The sequence below is a fragment of the Bos taurus genome, chromosome 16 (genome assembly GCF_002263795.3).
Source record: "Bos taurus isolate L1 Dominette 01449 registration number 42190680 breed Hereford chromosome 16, ARS-UCD2.0, whole genome shotgun sequence".
NCBI classification, from domain to species: Eukaryota; Metazoa; Chordata; class Mammalia; order Artiodactyla; family Bovidae; genus Bos; species Bos taurus.
In genome coordinates this window covers 37,651,943-37,668,666 of record NC_037343.1, presented here as the reverse complement: position 1 = coordinate 37,668,666, position 16,724 = coordinate 37,651,943, and the positions used below count along the sequence as shown (strand labels likewise).

Genomic DNA, 16,724 nt, shown 5'->3' with positions numbered 1-16,724 from the left:
ATCTTCAATAAGTTAAGTTCAAAATGAGAAAAGTAAATACTGTGCTTTTAAGATGTGTGTGTTCTTACTGTAGGTTGTACATATAGTTAAAATTAATCTTTCCTAATGCTAAATTAATACAATTTTGAGGACATTTGTAATAAAATAACAAAATATCTTTAATGAGAACCCTTTCACTGAGTTTTCAGGGTAAATCAGTCTTCTTACCTCCTTCCCCAGAAATTAGAGTAATATGAGGAAATTTTCATATTATCATAAATTCAAATCATTGTTTCTCTATATAGATACTAATGTTTGGAGACATATATGAAATGCTGTGCTATTGCATATATCATTTATTTTTAGAAATGATTCTATGTTCTTTCTTTTTACTTGATATTCACTATTTCAAAGCCAGAAACCTAGCCCTAAATGTGGTTAAAATAAAATGGTAGTAGTTTTTGATTATATGATTCTTTATCATAAGTCTTTTTTTTCTTTATTTATTAAAACTACTATCATAATAAATTATCTGTTTGAGGAAAAATCTAGCTGTTGAGAAAACATAACTTTGTTTAGACTGGCTACCTTCCTCCAAAAACAATCAGGAGTAATTCCTGTTATATGTAAAGCATTTGCTAATTTTAGAATCAAAAATTTGATATTACTTGAACTTATTTTAATGTACAGTCATTGCTTAGATTTTTGATCCAGATCAGATCAGTGAAGCATTTTTTTATTTTCTTTTTAGAATACGAAGTTCTGCTATTAGTCAAATAATTCAACATAACAAATGACTCAAAGTTATGTTCAGCACTATTAATGCCTCTTTAATCCATTTGGGAGCAAGTGAGGATTAAATTAGCACAAATATTAAACATTTGCCTTTTAATTTATGGACTTAATTTTGTTTAAAATTCAGCAACTGTATTTTAGCTTCTTAACTTTATCCAGGTTATTTCTTTTCCAATTTCTTTGTTAATTTTAATTTTAGTCTTTTTATTACCTAATTAATTAGTTTTTGATTTTCCTGTTCTCACCTTAAATGTGAATTAGGAAAAAAAAAAGAAAACAAAATAGACTTTTTGCTTCTTGTTGACAAATCTGGCTATTTACATACCTAAACTGTTAAACAATGAGGAAGCTAAATTGCCACCTAACATAACTTGGAGATTATGTATAGATTTTATTAAACTCTCCTGGATATCCTTATTAGAACAAATGTATTATAGATGAGCATTTTTTATACATTGGAAAAAGATTACCTCATAAATTATTCATTTTAAGATCCCCAGCTTAGCTAGAATTAAACTCAGCTGCTGAAAATAAAAATTAGCCAGAAATCCAAAATCCTGGTTCTTCTCATTAAAACAAAATCTTTTTACAGAAAAAAAAGAGAAGTCAAGCAAGCCTAAAGATCCACCTCCTTTTGAAGGAATGGAGGTAAGACTGTATTTTTATATGATAGAGAACTGATTGTAAGGTAATGCTTTTACCATCAGTAGTTCATACAGTTACATTAGACAAGGGTGGAATTTTTAGAAGTGGTTGAACTTAAAGTTCCCAAAAAAGATAGAAAATAAATATTTAATAAAGGAAAAATTATTGGGTATGTTTTTTAGACAATTTATTTTGATAAGTTGTGAAAAGTATTAGCTATTCTTATTGCAGTGTGTTTTAAAATAGTGTTTAATATATTATGGTAGAAACTATTTTACATTACATTTAAGATACTTTGTTAATATAAATAGGCCAATTTTAGAGTTTGTTTATATCCCGTTTTTATCATATGGTTTATGACTATTTTCATATTGAAGTTCCATCACCCAAAGATCTAATCTCTCCCTGTATAAAAAGATTGCTACTATGTACAAAAAGATTGCTACTCTGAGTCCTTGGAAAACTTGTCTCATTGTCAAGGGCAATATATTGATCACAAACTATCATTCCTTTGACAACTCTGTTAAGTGCTGCTGTTCTTTTAGAGTACTTCCTTCCTCTTCCTTTGTTTCAGATTGATGAAGTTGCTAACATTAATGACATGGATGAGTACATCGAGTTATTATATGAAGATATTCCTGACAAGGTTCGGGGTTCTGCTTTGATCCTACAGCTTGCTCGAAATCCTGATAACTTGGAAGAACTACTACTGAATGGTAGAATTTATAGACTTATATCTATAAATATTTAAAGTTAAAAATTATTGTGAATATGATTTTTAAATTATTATAATAGAGAGGTAAGCTAAAATTATTTATATCAAACTTAGGAATGCAGTTATTTTCCAGCTCTTTATTACTTCCCTTCTTACTCAAATTTCTTAACACGTGGGCATAATGTTTAAATATTCTCTGGAGAATGGACAAATAATTTAAACAAGAAAAATAAAGTCTTAATGGTACTGTTTATTTTCTTGTATTCTGGAAGACTTTTTATTCTTTCAATTAGGATATAAAATCAGACTTTTGACAATTGCACATGTATGCTTTCATTCAATTACAGTTCCAATATTTTTTTAAACAGCACAGCCAAAAATAGTACTCTTTTAAATTTCATTTAGCTTGACTTTGATGCCATGTATTTGCTTTCTTTTCACTAGAAGTGCTAGGTAATAAAGAAAAAGGAGATACAATACTCTTAAAACCTTCTTTCTCATTTATACTACTATAGAATTATTATAATTTTCTGATTATACTTTTGCCAAAATTAAAATATAGAAGATATCATTATGATCTGATTTCTATCACATGATAATACCTTTTTATCTATTGCCAAACTCCTTTTATGGAGGTGGTTCAGTGCACGTCAGTACTTTCTAGCTTGGATAAAATACCCTGGGATCTGTCCAGAGAGTCATAGGATATTACCAATATTCCAGTTAGGAAATTTGTACATTTTAAATATTTTCTAAATTGTGTAACTCATATATTCATATATTCTTTTTAAGGAATTAGAGTATTACAGTTAAAAACCCTTTGACCATTACTCTATAATCTGTTAGGAATTTGGAGTTCATTCTTCCAGATCTTTTCCATACTTTTACACATATATATGTAGAGGATTTTTTCCTGTGTTAAAATATAGAGTGAATTTTTATGTTAATTATATCATACTTCTTACTTGGTAATTTTTTCTCCATGCAGTAATGTTTTGAGATTACATGCATATAGCCACTGGAGAAGACGATAGCACCCCACTCCATTACTCTTGCCTGGAAAATCCCATGGACGGAGGGGCCTGGTGGGCTGCAGGGTCGCTAGGAGTTGGACACGACTGAGCGACCTCTCTTTATTTTTTCACTTTCATGCATTGGAGAAGGAAATGGCAACCCACTCCAGTGTCCTTGCCTGGAGAATCCCAGGGACAGGGGAGCCTGGTGGGCTGCCATCTATGGGGTCACACAGAGTTGGTCACGACTGAAGCGACTTAGCAGCAGCAGCAGCATATAGCTACATACAATGTTAATTAGTTTTGAACTACTTTTGATTATTGTATTTTATGAAGTTATATACATATTCTTTAGCCATTCCCCTATTGATGGTTATTAGATTTTTAAATTAGGTCTTAAAATTTCCAAATTTTCCAATAGGAAACTTCAGTGAACATCTTTGTTCTTATTTATATACACAAACCAGGGGGTTTTTTAGTGTGTAAACAGAAACAAAGGTTATACAGAAATACAGGTCGTAATGTCTTAGGGATATTGTTGAATTGTCCTCCAAAGTGTTTATGCCACTGTATTTCCAGACCCATGGAATATGAAGGCTGTAAAACTTAAACATTTTTGCCATTGTGTTGTTGCTAACAAACAGTATCTCTTGGGTTTAAGTTGTATTTACCTGATTTCTAATGAGTTCAATGTTTTTCTCATGTCACTAGACTTTTGGAATTCCTACCCTGTGGAGTTTGTATTTATACATACATGTGAATATATGTATATTTACATATAAATATACATCCATTTTTTATATATGTATATATACAGTCATCCCTCAGTATCCATGGGGGATTGATTCCAGGGCCTGCCAAAGATATCAAAATCTGCAGATATTCAAGTCCCATAGTTGGTCCTCCATATCCATTTCTTCTACATCTGTGGATGCAACCAACCATGGGTCATGTACAGGTTACCGTTGAACAACATGAGTTTGAACTGCCCAGGTGGACACATGCATACATAAATTTAAATCCATGTTCAAGTATAAATGGACCTGTGTGCAGTTCAAACCCATGTTGTTAAAGTGTCATCTATTGATATATATCCTTTTTCTTTTATGTACTTAGAAATAGTTACTTTCAGTCTATTGTCTTTTTTCCCCCTTGACTTATCTTTTTCCATTCTTTAACTGTCACCCTATTTGTGTATTTGAATTTGAAGTGTTTCTGTTGTAAATTGGATATAGAGTTGGGTCATATTGTTTAATACATTTGAATAATCTTCCTTTTGATTGGCATGTTTATTCTATTTACCATTAAAATAATTACTCATAAAGTAGGATTGTCATCTAACATTCTGTTTGTTTTCTGTTTATCTTGTTTTGATCTTCTGTCTCTCCATGACTGCCTTCTTTTATGTGAAATATTTTCTTGCATTCCATTTTAATTCTTTTGTTATTAGTTTACTATTATATGTTTTCCTGAATTAACTTTCTTAGTAATTACCCTGGGATTACAGATACCAACTTAAGTTTTAAAAATCTAATTTAACTTAATGCCAATATAATTTTAATAGTCCATAAAAACTTTTCTTCAGTATACTTCTATTCCCACCCCACATCTTTATACTATTAATTCATACATATTACATCTGTATATATTATCAGCCTGTCATCAAGAAATATAATTATTGATGTATGCATTTTAAAATCAGAAGAAAATGATACAGTTAAAAATATGTTTATAATGTCTTTTAGATAGAGAGAGTTACCTTTACTGGTGCTCTTTATTTCTCTGTGTGGATTTAAGTTATACTCTAATGTCCTTGTACTTCAGCCTGATGGAATCTCTTTTGTATTTCTCATAATGCTAACAACAAATTCTCAAAGATTTTTTGTTTTGTTTTGTTTTAGTAATTTGACTATGTCATCCCTCTGGCTTTATGTCTCTGTAGTTTCTGATGTGAAACCAGCTGTTAATCTTATTGGGGACCCTTTGAACGTGTTGAATTGATTTTCTCTTGCTACTTTCAATGTTTCCTTTGCCTTTTGCTTTTGCCAGTTTGACTATGGACTCTTTGTGATCCAACGGACTGTAGCCCACCAGGCTCCTCTGTCCATGGAATTCTCCAGGCAAGAATACTGGAGTGGGTAGCCATTCCCTTCTCCAAGGGATATTTCTGACCTCAAGATCAAACTCAAGTCTTCTACATTGCAGGCATATTCTTTACCATCTGAGCCACCAAGGAAGCCCTACGATGTGTTTAAGTGGTGATATCTTTTAGCTGATCTTGCTTGGAGTTTGTGGAGCTTCTTGGATATGCAAATTGTTTTTCATCAAATTTAGAAAGTTTGGGCCATTATTTTCATAAGTATTTATTCAGCTCTTTCCTCTGTATATACTTTTCTCTTGGGACTCCCATGTTAGTAAGCTTGTTGATGTCATATAGGACTTCAAAGCATATAGAGCTTTGAAGCTCTCTTAATATTTTTCATTTTTTTTTCCTTTCTGTTCAAGACTGGATAATCTTAATCAACTTGCCTTTGTACTTGTTGATTTTTTTTTTTCTAATTCTCATCTGTAGTTAAGACCTTGTAATGACTTCTTCATTTCAGAGGTTGAACTTTGCAACTTCAGAATTTCTGTTTGGTTCATCTTGTATTATTTGTATCTCCTTATTGATATTCTCTGGTGAGACAACATTCTTATACCTTCTTGTTATTTCCTTTAATTCTTCAGACATGATTTCCTTTAGTTCTTGAAATATATTTATAGTGACTTAAAATCTTTGACTCATACATTCAGAATGTGAGCTTCCTCCTGGATTGTTTGTATTCAATGCTGTATTCCTTGAGTTTGGGATATACTGTCCTTTGTTCTTTGTATTGTATTTTTGTTATTGAAATAATATTGTAGCAACTCTGGAAATCAGAATTCCACTTCCTTCTGGGCTTGTTATTTTTACTGTTTGTTTTTTTTAATGATTTTCCTGGATTGATTCTATAAAGTCTGTATTATTTGTCCATGCAGTCGCTGAAGCCTCTGCTCAGTTAGTTTCAGTTCAGTTCAGTAGCTCAGTCGTGTCCGACTCTTCGCGACCCCATGAATCCCAGCACGCCAGGCCTCCCTGTCCATCACCAACACCCGAAGTTCACTCAGACTCACATCCATCGAGTCAGTGATGCCATCCAGCCATCTCATCCTCTGTCATCCCCTTCTCCTCCTGCCCCCAATCCCTCCCAGCATCAGAGTCTTTTCCAATGAGTCAACTCTTCGCATGAGGTGGCCAAAGTACTGGAGTTTCAGCTTTAGCATCATTCCCTCCAAAGAAATCCCAGGGCTGATCTCCTTCAGAATGGACTGGTTGGATCTCCTTGCAGTCCAAGGGACTCTCAAGAGTCTTCTCCAACACCACAGTTCAAAAGCATCAATTCTTTGACGCTCAGCCTTCTTCACAGTCCAACTCTCACATCCATACATGACCACAGGAAAAACCATAGCCTTGACTAGACGAACCTTTGTTGGCCAAGTAATGTCTCTGCTTTTGAATATGCTATCTAGGTTGGTCATAACTTTGCTTCCAAGGAGTAAGCATCTTTTAATTTCATGGCTGCAGTCACCATCTGCAGTGATTTTGGAGCCCCCCAAAATAAAGTCTGACACTGTTTCCACTCTTTCCCCATCTATTTCCCATGAAGTGATGGGACCAGATGCCATGATCTTCATTTTCTGAATGTTGAGCTTTAAGCCAACTTTTTCACTCTCCACTTTCATCAAGAGGCTTTTTAGTTCCTCTTCACTTTCTGCCATAAGGGTGGTGTCATCTGCATATCTGAAGTTATTGATATTTCTCCCGGCAATCTTGATTCCAGCTTGTGCTTCTTCCAGCCCAGCGTTTCTCATGAGGTACTCTGCATAGAAGTTAAATAAGCAGGGTGATAATATACAGCCTTGACGTACTCCTTTTCCTATTTGGAACCAGTCTGTGTTCCATGTCCAATTCTAACTGTTGCTTCCTGACCTGCATACAAATTTCTTAAGAGGCAGGTCAGGTGGTCTGGTATTCCCATCTCTTTCAGAATAATGATTTGATAAAGATTTGTTTAAATGCCTGGAACCTAGTGTCCTAACCTTTGGTGAAGGGCTCTGGGTATGAACGTATGGGCAGGAGGATGTCTTCAGCGCTCAAGCAAGTAGTTTACAAACCTTAGCCTTTAATTGCTGCTTGAATATTGTGTCAAGGTTGGGTAGAGATGAGAGATTAGGCTTTTTTAGGGCTTTCCCTGACATGAGGCCATTCCTGCACATATGCCTGACCTTCTAGAGTGCCAGGAGTATGTTGGAGGCTTTCAAAGACCTGTGAGTATCTTATTTCCCAGTTTTTCTTTTCTAAGTGTTTTGGTCAGCCTCTTGTTAATTCCAATTGGCTAGGCTGCTGCACGTAGCTGTAATGTTGCTACTAGTAGTTTTCAGCAAATGCCCTGGTACTAAGGTTGTTTGTAAGAGCAATCTCTGAGTCAGGTTAAATAAAGCCAACCCATAGAAATGGAGCTTTTCAGCAAGCGTCCTGATGTATCAGGTATTGATAATTCACCGGAGTGTGACTTGGGGGAGGACCACACTGTTCTCTCTCCTCCAGTTGCTACTGGCCTACTGTTTTTCACAAATACGATGCTCTTGGTTTTCAAAGTTTCCACAAAGTTGCATGGAGGGGATGGAATTAGGGCAAGTTGAAATGCCACAGAGTTCACTGTTTTTACCAAGTCAGCCTATTTCTCAGATAAATTCTTCTCGAATTGTCACAAAACTACTTGATTTCCAGATCTAAAAAAAGTTGATTTTGAAAAGTTTTACCAGTATTATATTTGCTTAAAGTGGATTTTTGGAGGTCCTTAGTCTACTGTTCCAGAAGTGCTTGGCCCTGGAATTCATTTTTGTTGAAAGTGAGCGGTAGAGGTGTAATTTTATTTTTTTTCCATGTTTTATAGCCAGTTATTCCAATGTACTTATTGAATACTCCTTCTTTTCCCAAAGATTTGGAATGCCTTTTCTATTATTAATATAGGCTGGCCATTCTTTTATTCAGTAGATACTTCTTGAAAGCTTATTCTGTGCCAGGTACTGCTCTGATATATTCATAGGTGTGTTTTGATGCTCTATTTTCTTTTCTATTATCTATTTGATCATTTCCATTCCAATATCATTCTATTTTTGGTATGTTTTATTTTGTACTTTGACTAGAGTTTTAGAATAAGTAGGAGACATGTTTCAGTGTGTTAATTTTTTTTTTGAAAGTGTTGTTGCTGGTCTTATACATTTTATTATATATTATTTAGTGATCACTTTATTGTATTCTCTAAGAAAATCATAATGAAATTTTAATTATGATTACATTCAACTTATAAATTAATTTGGGGTTAATTTTGATATTTTGTAAGCTTTCTATTTTCTTCTGGTTTATTTCTTCATTACCTGTAAATAATTCCCATAGCTGTAGGTTTTTTTAGACATTTTTCTATTCCTCAGTAAATAAAAATGTTAAATTCATGACATTATAGCACATCATTTTCCAAAGTATATTCTAAGAAGTACTGAATCCTCTGGATTAATAATGATGAAATGCCTTTGGTAATACATGGTTAAACAAAGCTAAACCAGATCTTTATTAAGACTTTTTAAAGCTTTTACATATTATCTATTTATTTGACTTCAGAATAATTTTGTTCAAGGCCTGTATTATACCAGTGCTCTGGTATATGAATATAAATATGAGTATGAATATGAATAATACCATGAAATGTTATTATAGGATATTTTTCAATTTGCAGAAAAAATCCTCACTAAATGGATTACAATATATAGTGAATTCTTGTTGTTCCATAATGTGAATGGCCAGAAAGCTCAAATAAACTACTTTTATCAGCATAATAAATACTGATAATACAGTTCACAATATATCCTGCATGCCTGTTATAGAAAGTTGAATTATGATCTCTATATAAGACACAGATGTTTCAGTTTTTAATGATTTTAAGTCAGTCATGAACAATACTAATTTGAAAGTAGTCGCATTACTGTATGTTTACTTAATGTATAGTAATTCTCATTAATCAATTCATTAATTTACCATTTTAAAGCGAAAGGCCTAACAAGGATGTTTATCAGTCTAGCCTGAAGTTTTGGGGAAGATTTTTTTGCTCTATTTATGCCTGTTAGCATTAGCTTAACATGACATTAAAATATTAGACTTATTTTTCAGTTTATAAGTTTTGTTTGATTATTAATTTGCTTCAGTGAAGCTAGTGCTATCTTGCTATAAACTGCTCATTTTTTTTTTAGACTTAAGCTAGTTTTTTTTCTTACAAACACATTAAATCAGATTTTAAAAACCTGGCACTGCAGTTGCAAATAGAAATGAAAATTAAGAAATAAATGGTTCTCATTATTTCTTGTCATTCATAGTACTCTTATTTTGTTACTTTGTTTAAATTATATTTTATTTTTCTGTTTATGATAATAGACTTAAAGTTGCATGTTGTGAGTTTTAGTATTTAAATTTTTAAAATAGCTTTCTGTGTTGGAAAGAAGCATCCTACTTTTTGTCCCAGTTCTATCTTAGCTTTGTAATTTATTGATAAGTAGACATTTAAAACCAATTACCCTTTCTATCAGAGTTGATTCTGAGTGATCATTTTTGTACGTCCCCTTTTTCTTTAGATACTGCCCTTGGTGCATTAGCAAGAGTCCTGAGGGAAGACTGGAAACAAAGTGTTGAGTTAGCTACAAACATAATATACATCTTCTTTTGCTTTTCCAGGTAAGTGTAAAAATTAGGAAATAAAAGTTCTGATATATCTTTCTCTCTCTGTCTGTGTCATTGCTTTAAATAGTAGATCACTAGTTTTCTCGGTCTCTGTATGTGTCTAACAGTGCTCTGCCTTTCAACTATTTTCCATTCTCTGTCCCCTTTGTTGTTCTGTCTTTCTTTCGGTCTGCATTCACCAAGCATGTGCATGTGCAGTAGGATAATACAATGGTATAAAGTTTAAGAGTTATGGGCTTTGGAAATAGACTCTCTGAATTTGAATCCAAATCCTGCTGTTTTTAGCTGTGTGGTCTTGGTTAGATTACTTAACCTTTCTATGCTCAGTTTCCACATCTAATTTTGGAAAGTAATAGTAGCAGCCTTTTCAGATAGATATTAGAAAAAAGCTTGACCTAGAGTAAGTGCAAGTAAGTGTTATTGTTTTATATACAGTTGACCCTTGAACAACATGGGGTTGAACTGCACAGGTCCACTTGTATGTAGTTTTTTTCACTAAATACGTACCACCATACTATATGAAGGTACTAGTTGAATTTGTGCAGAACCACCAATATGGAGAACCCACTATAAGTTATATGTACATTTTTGATAACGCAGAGAGTTGACCACCCCAGTCACTGCATGATTCAAGGGTCAGCTGTGCTTGTGTATATCCACTGTATATGTTTGCAGATGCGTTCCTGTTATGTATTCATGTATATCATTTATAGACATTTATTCTTTAGAAGGATGCTTATTGAGGCAATGTGAAAAGTTTCTGACTTTTCAGAAATTCTAGGGAATTTTTTGCCTCTGTTCTAAAAATGTGCCAGCATTAGCAAATAAGTATTTACTGAATAAGTACTTGGATGAGTAAAGTGCCTAGGAAACATATAAAACCTGATTGTTAATACTTAACTAGTTTATTTCCTGGCATCAATAATAGTACTGTTATATTATTAGTTTTGTTCAGTGGTAGTCTGAAATTTTATTTTGAGGATATCTAAATATTTAAAATGGTGGTTAGTTGCAAAAACGCATTTTGTTCAATTTTTAACTTAAAAATAATTTCATTTCAAGTAAAGATTGTATTTTAAAATACATTTAAAGTAATCTCACAATTTTGAGTCTTCCTAGTATACTCTGAGTATGTTCATTTATTAAAATATGTATGTAAAGTCTATTTTACATTGTTTGTACCAGTGTTCATCCAAAACAGATTTCCTGAAGCCTCAAAATGTATTCCTTTAAATACATACTAAAAACTCTTCTTTAAAGCTTTTCTCAGTTTCATGGACTTATCACTCACTATAAAATTGGAGCTCTGTGTATGAATATCATTGATCATGAATTAAAAAGACATGAGCTTTGGCAAGAAGAACTTTCTAAGAAGAAGAAAGCTGATATCCTTTGAAGCAACATTTCACCCCACTGCTGTTGCTTGTGAGCTTTGAATAGAGGGGATTTTGTTTTGTCACTCACATTACTTGGAAAAATGCAATAGTGTATTGAAGGTTAAGATGAAGATTAAAATTAACAGAATGAATATATTTTCACATATAGTTTTGATCTTTTTTACAACTTTGATTAGGTGATAAGCTAGAGGAATAAATAATAGTTGTCCTGGATAACTGAATTTGTGAGTTTCTAAGTGGCTGTGCTATTATGTCCCCTAAGACCATTTAGTAAGCTGAAGTCTGGCTCACCACTGTTGGCCTATGTAGTTCTCTCTGTGAAATAAGGTGACTTTGATTGGAATGAGTGTGACTTTGGTGAAGAACATAGTTTTAAATTCTATTTTTTCTAATTAAGTGCAAAAACTATTTTTAAAAATACATACAGATTTGAGATGCCTGTAGAATCATAGAACCCATGAAAGGAACCTTGAAAAATTATCAGTTTTAACCTATAATTCAGTCCAAGAATCTTTTCTGCAACTTCCTTACCAATGGATTGTTAGTCTCTTCTTTAACATGTCACTGCTTATTCTTTAACTCATTCTGTGTTTTGGCATTCTACTCATTATAATGCTCTTTTGCCTAGTGTACCAAAGTCTACTTCCCAATAGCTTCTATTCTTTGATTCTAGTCTTGCATACTGAAGCAATATAGAATAAGGATATTCTCTTCAATATCCCATTCCTTATATTTAAAGATACTGATCATATTTCCCCTACAACTGTAATTCTTTTTTTTTTTTTTTAACAACTGTAATTTTTAATTGAAGGCCCGGACTTACTCATATCTGTCTTCATATGATATGTTTTGCAGATGAACAAGCTGTATTAGTCAGTTTCTTTTGAACCCCAAATTTATTGATCTCTTTTAAAAAATAAAAATATTGTTTCTGTTGTGCCCAATATCTCATGTTTTTACCTCCCCTTGGTGGGATCCCCAAGTCACTATAAAAATACACCCTCACACACACACACACACACACACACAGAGATTTGACTTTTCTTAATTAGGATCTGCACAGGTTTAGAAATTTTCTGTGTGTGCTCTAAGTTTCTGACATCTAGATTGGTATTGACTTAACCCATGTGGATAATTTAATAATCCTAGAGGCCATAGGTAATTTCTTGAGTCCCAAGTTTGCTGAATGTACCTAAAATTTCCAAAAATTGAGGGGGAAACTGTGTTGTCATGCAAGTAGCATTCAACAAAGGGGATGTTTTTGAATGCTTGGGGATCCTGAAGTCATACTGCAGTAATTGGTTATCTCTGCAGATGTGCAGGGGACTGTTTGGGGTTATAAGATATAATTTTAAAATGTTTTTCTCTCGCTTTGGGATATTTTATTTTTGTATGTAGTCTGAAGAGGGTGCTAACAAGCTTTAGATCTAATCAATATCCTTTGAGTATACTAGACATCTGTCTGAAGTAGAATTCACTATCCTTATCAAATAAACCATTCTTTAAGGCTGTAACCTTTTTGGTTCATGGACCCAGTTTTTAATCTGGTGAAAGTTGGAGACTTGTGCATATTTGTAAAATGCATACAGTTTTTGAGGATTTATGTATTTGGCAAAGCCTAAACATGTGTTTACCCAAGGTCTGCAAGCACATCCTTGAACCCTAGGTTAAGAAGTTCTATTCTAACACAATTATTGTGCAGAGAAGAATATTTTAATTAAACTCTTGGTTGCAGAAAATAACTGGATAAAATTGCACATAAAATTTAATAGTTTTTCATAGTGTTTTTCAGTAGGTTTACTTTGCTTCATTGAATATGGATGATCCTTAACTTGTTTACTTGATGAAGACCCTGAAAACCAAACCTTGAGAAAAGATTATGAAAAAACATTTAAAAAATACCAGGGGCTTGTGGTAAAACAGGAACAGCTGTTACGAGGTATGAATACCTAAGCAATGAGAATGCAACAGAGTGCTTACTGTACATTTAGTTTATGTTTGTCAGATGAATAAAGCTAATGTCAGAATAATTGAAAATTCAGTGAATCTTAATGTGCTACAAAATCTTGTCTTTAGCATTGATATTAATGTTTTAAATTTCACTCTGCTATCTTTCCACCGAAAGGCCCCATTCAGTTCTTAAATCTATAAATTACATTCTTGAAATTGTTTTAATCATAAAGGGTTTTTAATCCAATATGTGGCCTTTTCAGTAATAAGAATCTTGTTTCTCAAACCCTACCATATGTTTCTTATATGGTGACAATTTTGTTGCTTTCTTAGGAAACTGGTGTAAAACTTTTCAAGATATATCTCTTTAATAAAAAATAGTCTCATCTTTCTAGGGTTTGTTGAGAGGTTTAACAGTTTAATAATATGATTTCTCAGCCATTGATAAGATGCAAAATCTTATATCATTTATAAGAAATTACTGCTTTGTAGCTGACTATTGATTTTTCACTCAGTTTTTATTGAGATATACTTGACATATAACAAACATTGTATAAGTTTAAGATATACAGTGTAATGGTTTGATACAAGTATATATACCAAAATGTTCACCACATAAGATTGCTTAACAAATCCTTCATCTCACATAATTACCATTCTGTTGTTGTTCTGGTGAGAACAGTTAACATCTACTGTCATAGCACCATTCAAGTATACAATACAGTATCTTCACCTGTCACCATGCTGTATATTAGATCCCAGAACTTATTCATCTTATAATTGAAAGTTTGTATTCTTTGAATACCATCTCCCCATTTCTCCCACAATACAGCTTCTGGTAACCATCAGTTTACTTGTTTTTGTGAAGTCAAAGTTTTTACATTCCATGTAAAAGCATATAAGTGAGAACCTACAGTGTTTGTCTTCCTCTGTCTGACTTATTTTCCTTAGCAAGATGCCCTCAAGATCCATCTTTGTTGACTCAAATAATCAGAATATCATCCCTTTTTATTAACAAACAATATCCTATTCTGTATATATATGTTACGTATAACATATGTAAGTAAATAATAGTATATATTTCATATATATTATCAGTTCAGTTCAGTCGCTCAGTCGTGTCTGACTCTCTGCGACCCCATGGACTGTGGCACGCCAGGCTTCCCTGTCCATCACCAACTCGCTGAGTTTGCTCAGACTCAATGTTCATCAAGTTGATGATGCCATACAGCCGTCCCATCCTCTGTCGTCCCCTTCTCCTCCTGCCTTCAGTTTTTCCCAGCATCAGCATCTTTTCCAAGGAGTCAGCTCTTTGCATCAGGTGGCCAAAGTGTTGGAGTTTCAGCTTCAGCATCAGTCCTTCCAATGAATATTCAGGCTGATTTCCTTTAGGATTGACTGGTTTGAACTCCTTGCAGTCCAGAGAACTCTCAAAAGTCTTCTCCAACAGCACAGTTCAAAAGCATATATTATATTTTATATAAATGTGTATTTCTCATCTTCTCTATCCATTCATCTATCTATAGACACTAGGGCCGCTTCCATATTTCAACTGTTAGGAATAATGCTGAAGTACACATGAAGTGCAAATCTGTCTTTGAGATCATGGTTTTATTTCCTTTGGATGTATACCCAGAAGTAGGATTGCTGGATCATATTGTAGGTCTATTTTTAACTTTTTGATGAACACCATATTGTTTTCCAGAGTGACTGAACCCAATTTATATTCCTTTCAGCAGTACACCAAGGGTTCACTTTTGTCTACATCTTGCCAGCATTTATCTGTTGTCTTTTTGATAATAGCCATTCTGACAGGTGTGAGGTGTTATCTCAGTGTAGTATTGATTTAATTTGCTTGATGATTAGTGATGTTGAACATTTTTCATGTGTCTGTTGGCCATCTGTATGTGTTTTTTGGAAAATTTTCTATTCAGATCCTCTGCCCATTTTTTAATTGAGCTTGATTTTTTTATATTTAGCTGTGTGAGTTCTTTATATGTTTTGGATATTAACCTCTTATCAGATATGTCATTTGCAAATATTTTCTCTCATTCAGTAGTCAGCCTTTTCATTTTGTTAATAGTATCCAATGGTGTGTAAAAGCTTTTTAATTTGCTGTATTCAAATTTGTTTGTTTTTACTTTTGTTTCCCTTGCCTGAAGAGACATATTCAAAAAATTATTGTTAAGGTTGATGTTATAGAGCATCTTGCCTTTGTTTTCTTCTAGGAGTTTTATGGTTTCATGTCTTATATTTAAGCCTTTAAGCTATTTTGAGTTTATGTATATGGTGTGAAAAAGTAGTCCAGTTTGATTCTTTTACATGTAGCTGTCTAGTTTTCCTAATACTATTTATTGAAAAAGCCATCTTTAGCACTTGTATATTCTTGCCTTCATTGTCATAGATGGACAATTATTCTTGCGCTCTGTGTTCTGTTCCATTGATCTGTGTGTCCATTTTTTGTACTATACCATACTGTTCTGATTACTGTAACTTTGTAGTATAGTTTGGAATCAGAGAGTGGAATGTCTCCAACTTTGTGCTTTGTCAAGATTGTTTTGACTGTTTGTGGTCTTTGTGTTTCCATATGCATATGTGTTTAAAATTGTATTTTATTGTTGGAGTGATCCATGTATCATTATGTCATGTCCTCCTTTGTTTCTAGTTATAGTCTTTGGCTTAAAGTATATTTATCTGATATAAGTGTTGCTCCTCCATTTTTCTTTTTGTTAGCATTTTCATGGAATAGCTTTTTCCATCCTCTCACTTTCAGTCAGTTTGTGGCTTTAGATCTGAACTGATTCTCTTGTAGGCAGCATATGTATAGGTCTTGTTTTTGTATCCAGTCAGCCACTGCATGTCTTGATTGGAGCTTTTCATCCATTTGCACTTAAAGTAATTATTGATAGGTATGTAAGTGGCTCAGTGGTAAAGAATCCACCTGCCAATGCAAGAGATGCAAGAGAAGTAGGTTCAGTTCCTGGGTCTGAAAGATCCCCTGGAGAAGGAAATGGCAACCCACTCCAGGATTCTTGCCTGGGGAATGCCAAAGAGTCAGACACAACTCAGCAACTGAGCATTCACATACATACTTTTTGCCATTTTTTTGTTTTGACTAGTTTAATTATATTGACTAGTTTAATTATATTGTAGCTGGGCTTCCCTCATAGCTCAGTTGGTAAAGAATCCACATGCAATGTGGGAAACCTGGGTTCAATCCCTGGGTTGGGAAGATCCCCTGGAGAAGAGAAAGGCTACCCACTTGCAGTATTCTGGCCTGGAGAATTCCATGGACTGCATAGTCTATGGGGCCGCAAAGACACACTCAGACATGACTGAGTGAGTTTCACTTTCACTTTGATGTAGCTTTCTTCATGTTTCTTATTCTTAGATTTCACTGACCTTATTGGGAATGTGGA

General features: G+C 33.6%; 1 protein-coding gene across 4 annotated transcripts in view; it reads left to right on the top strand.

Moving 5' to 3' along the window:
* Positions 1-16,724, top strand: part of KIFAP3 (kinesin associated protein 3) — a 153,474-nt gene that overhangs the window by 36,935 nt on the left and 99,815 nt on the right. For all 4 annotated transcript variants that reach the window (NM_001035329.2, XM_059875386.1, XM_010813216.3 and 1 more), the window contains 5 exon segments: positions 1,367-1,422; positions 1,994-2,135; positions 9,853-9,952; positions 11,219-11,343; positions 13,196-13,294. In NM_001035329.2, the coding sequence (NP_001030406.1) occupies positions 1,367-1,422; positions 1,994-2,135; positions 9,853-9,952; positions 11,219-11,343; positions 13,196-13,294 (522 nt within the window).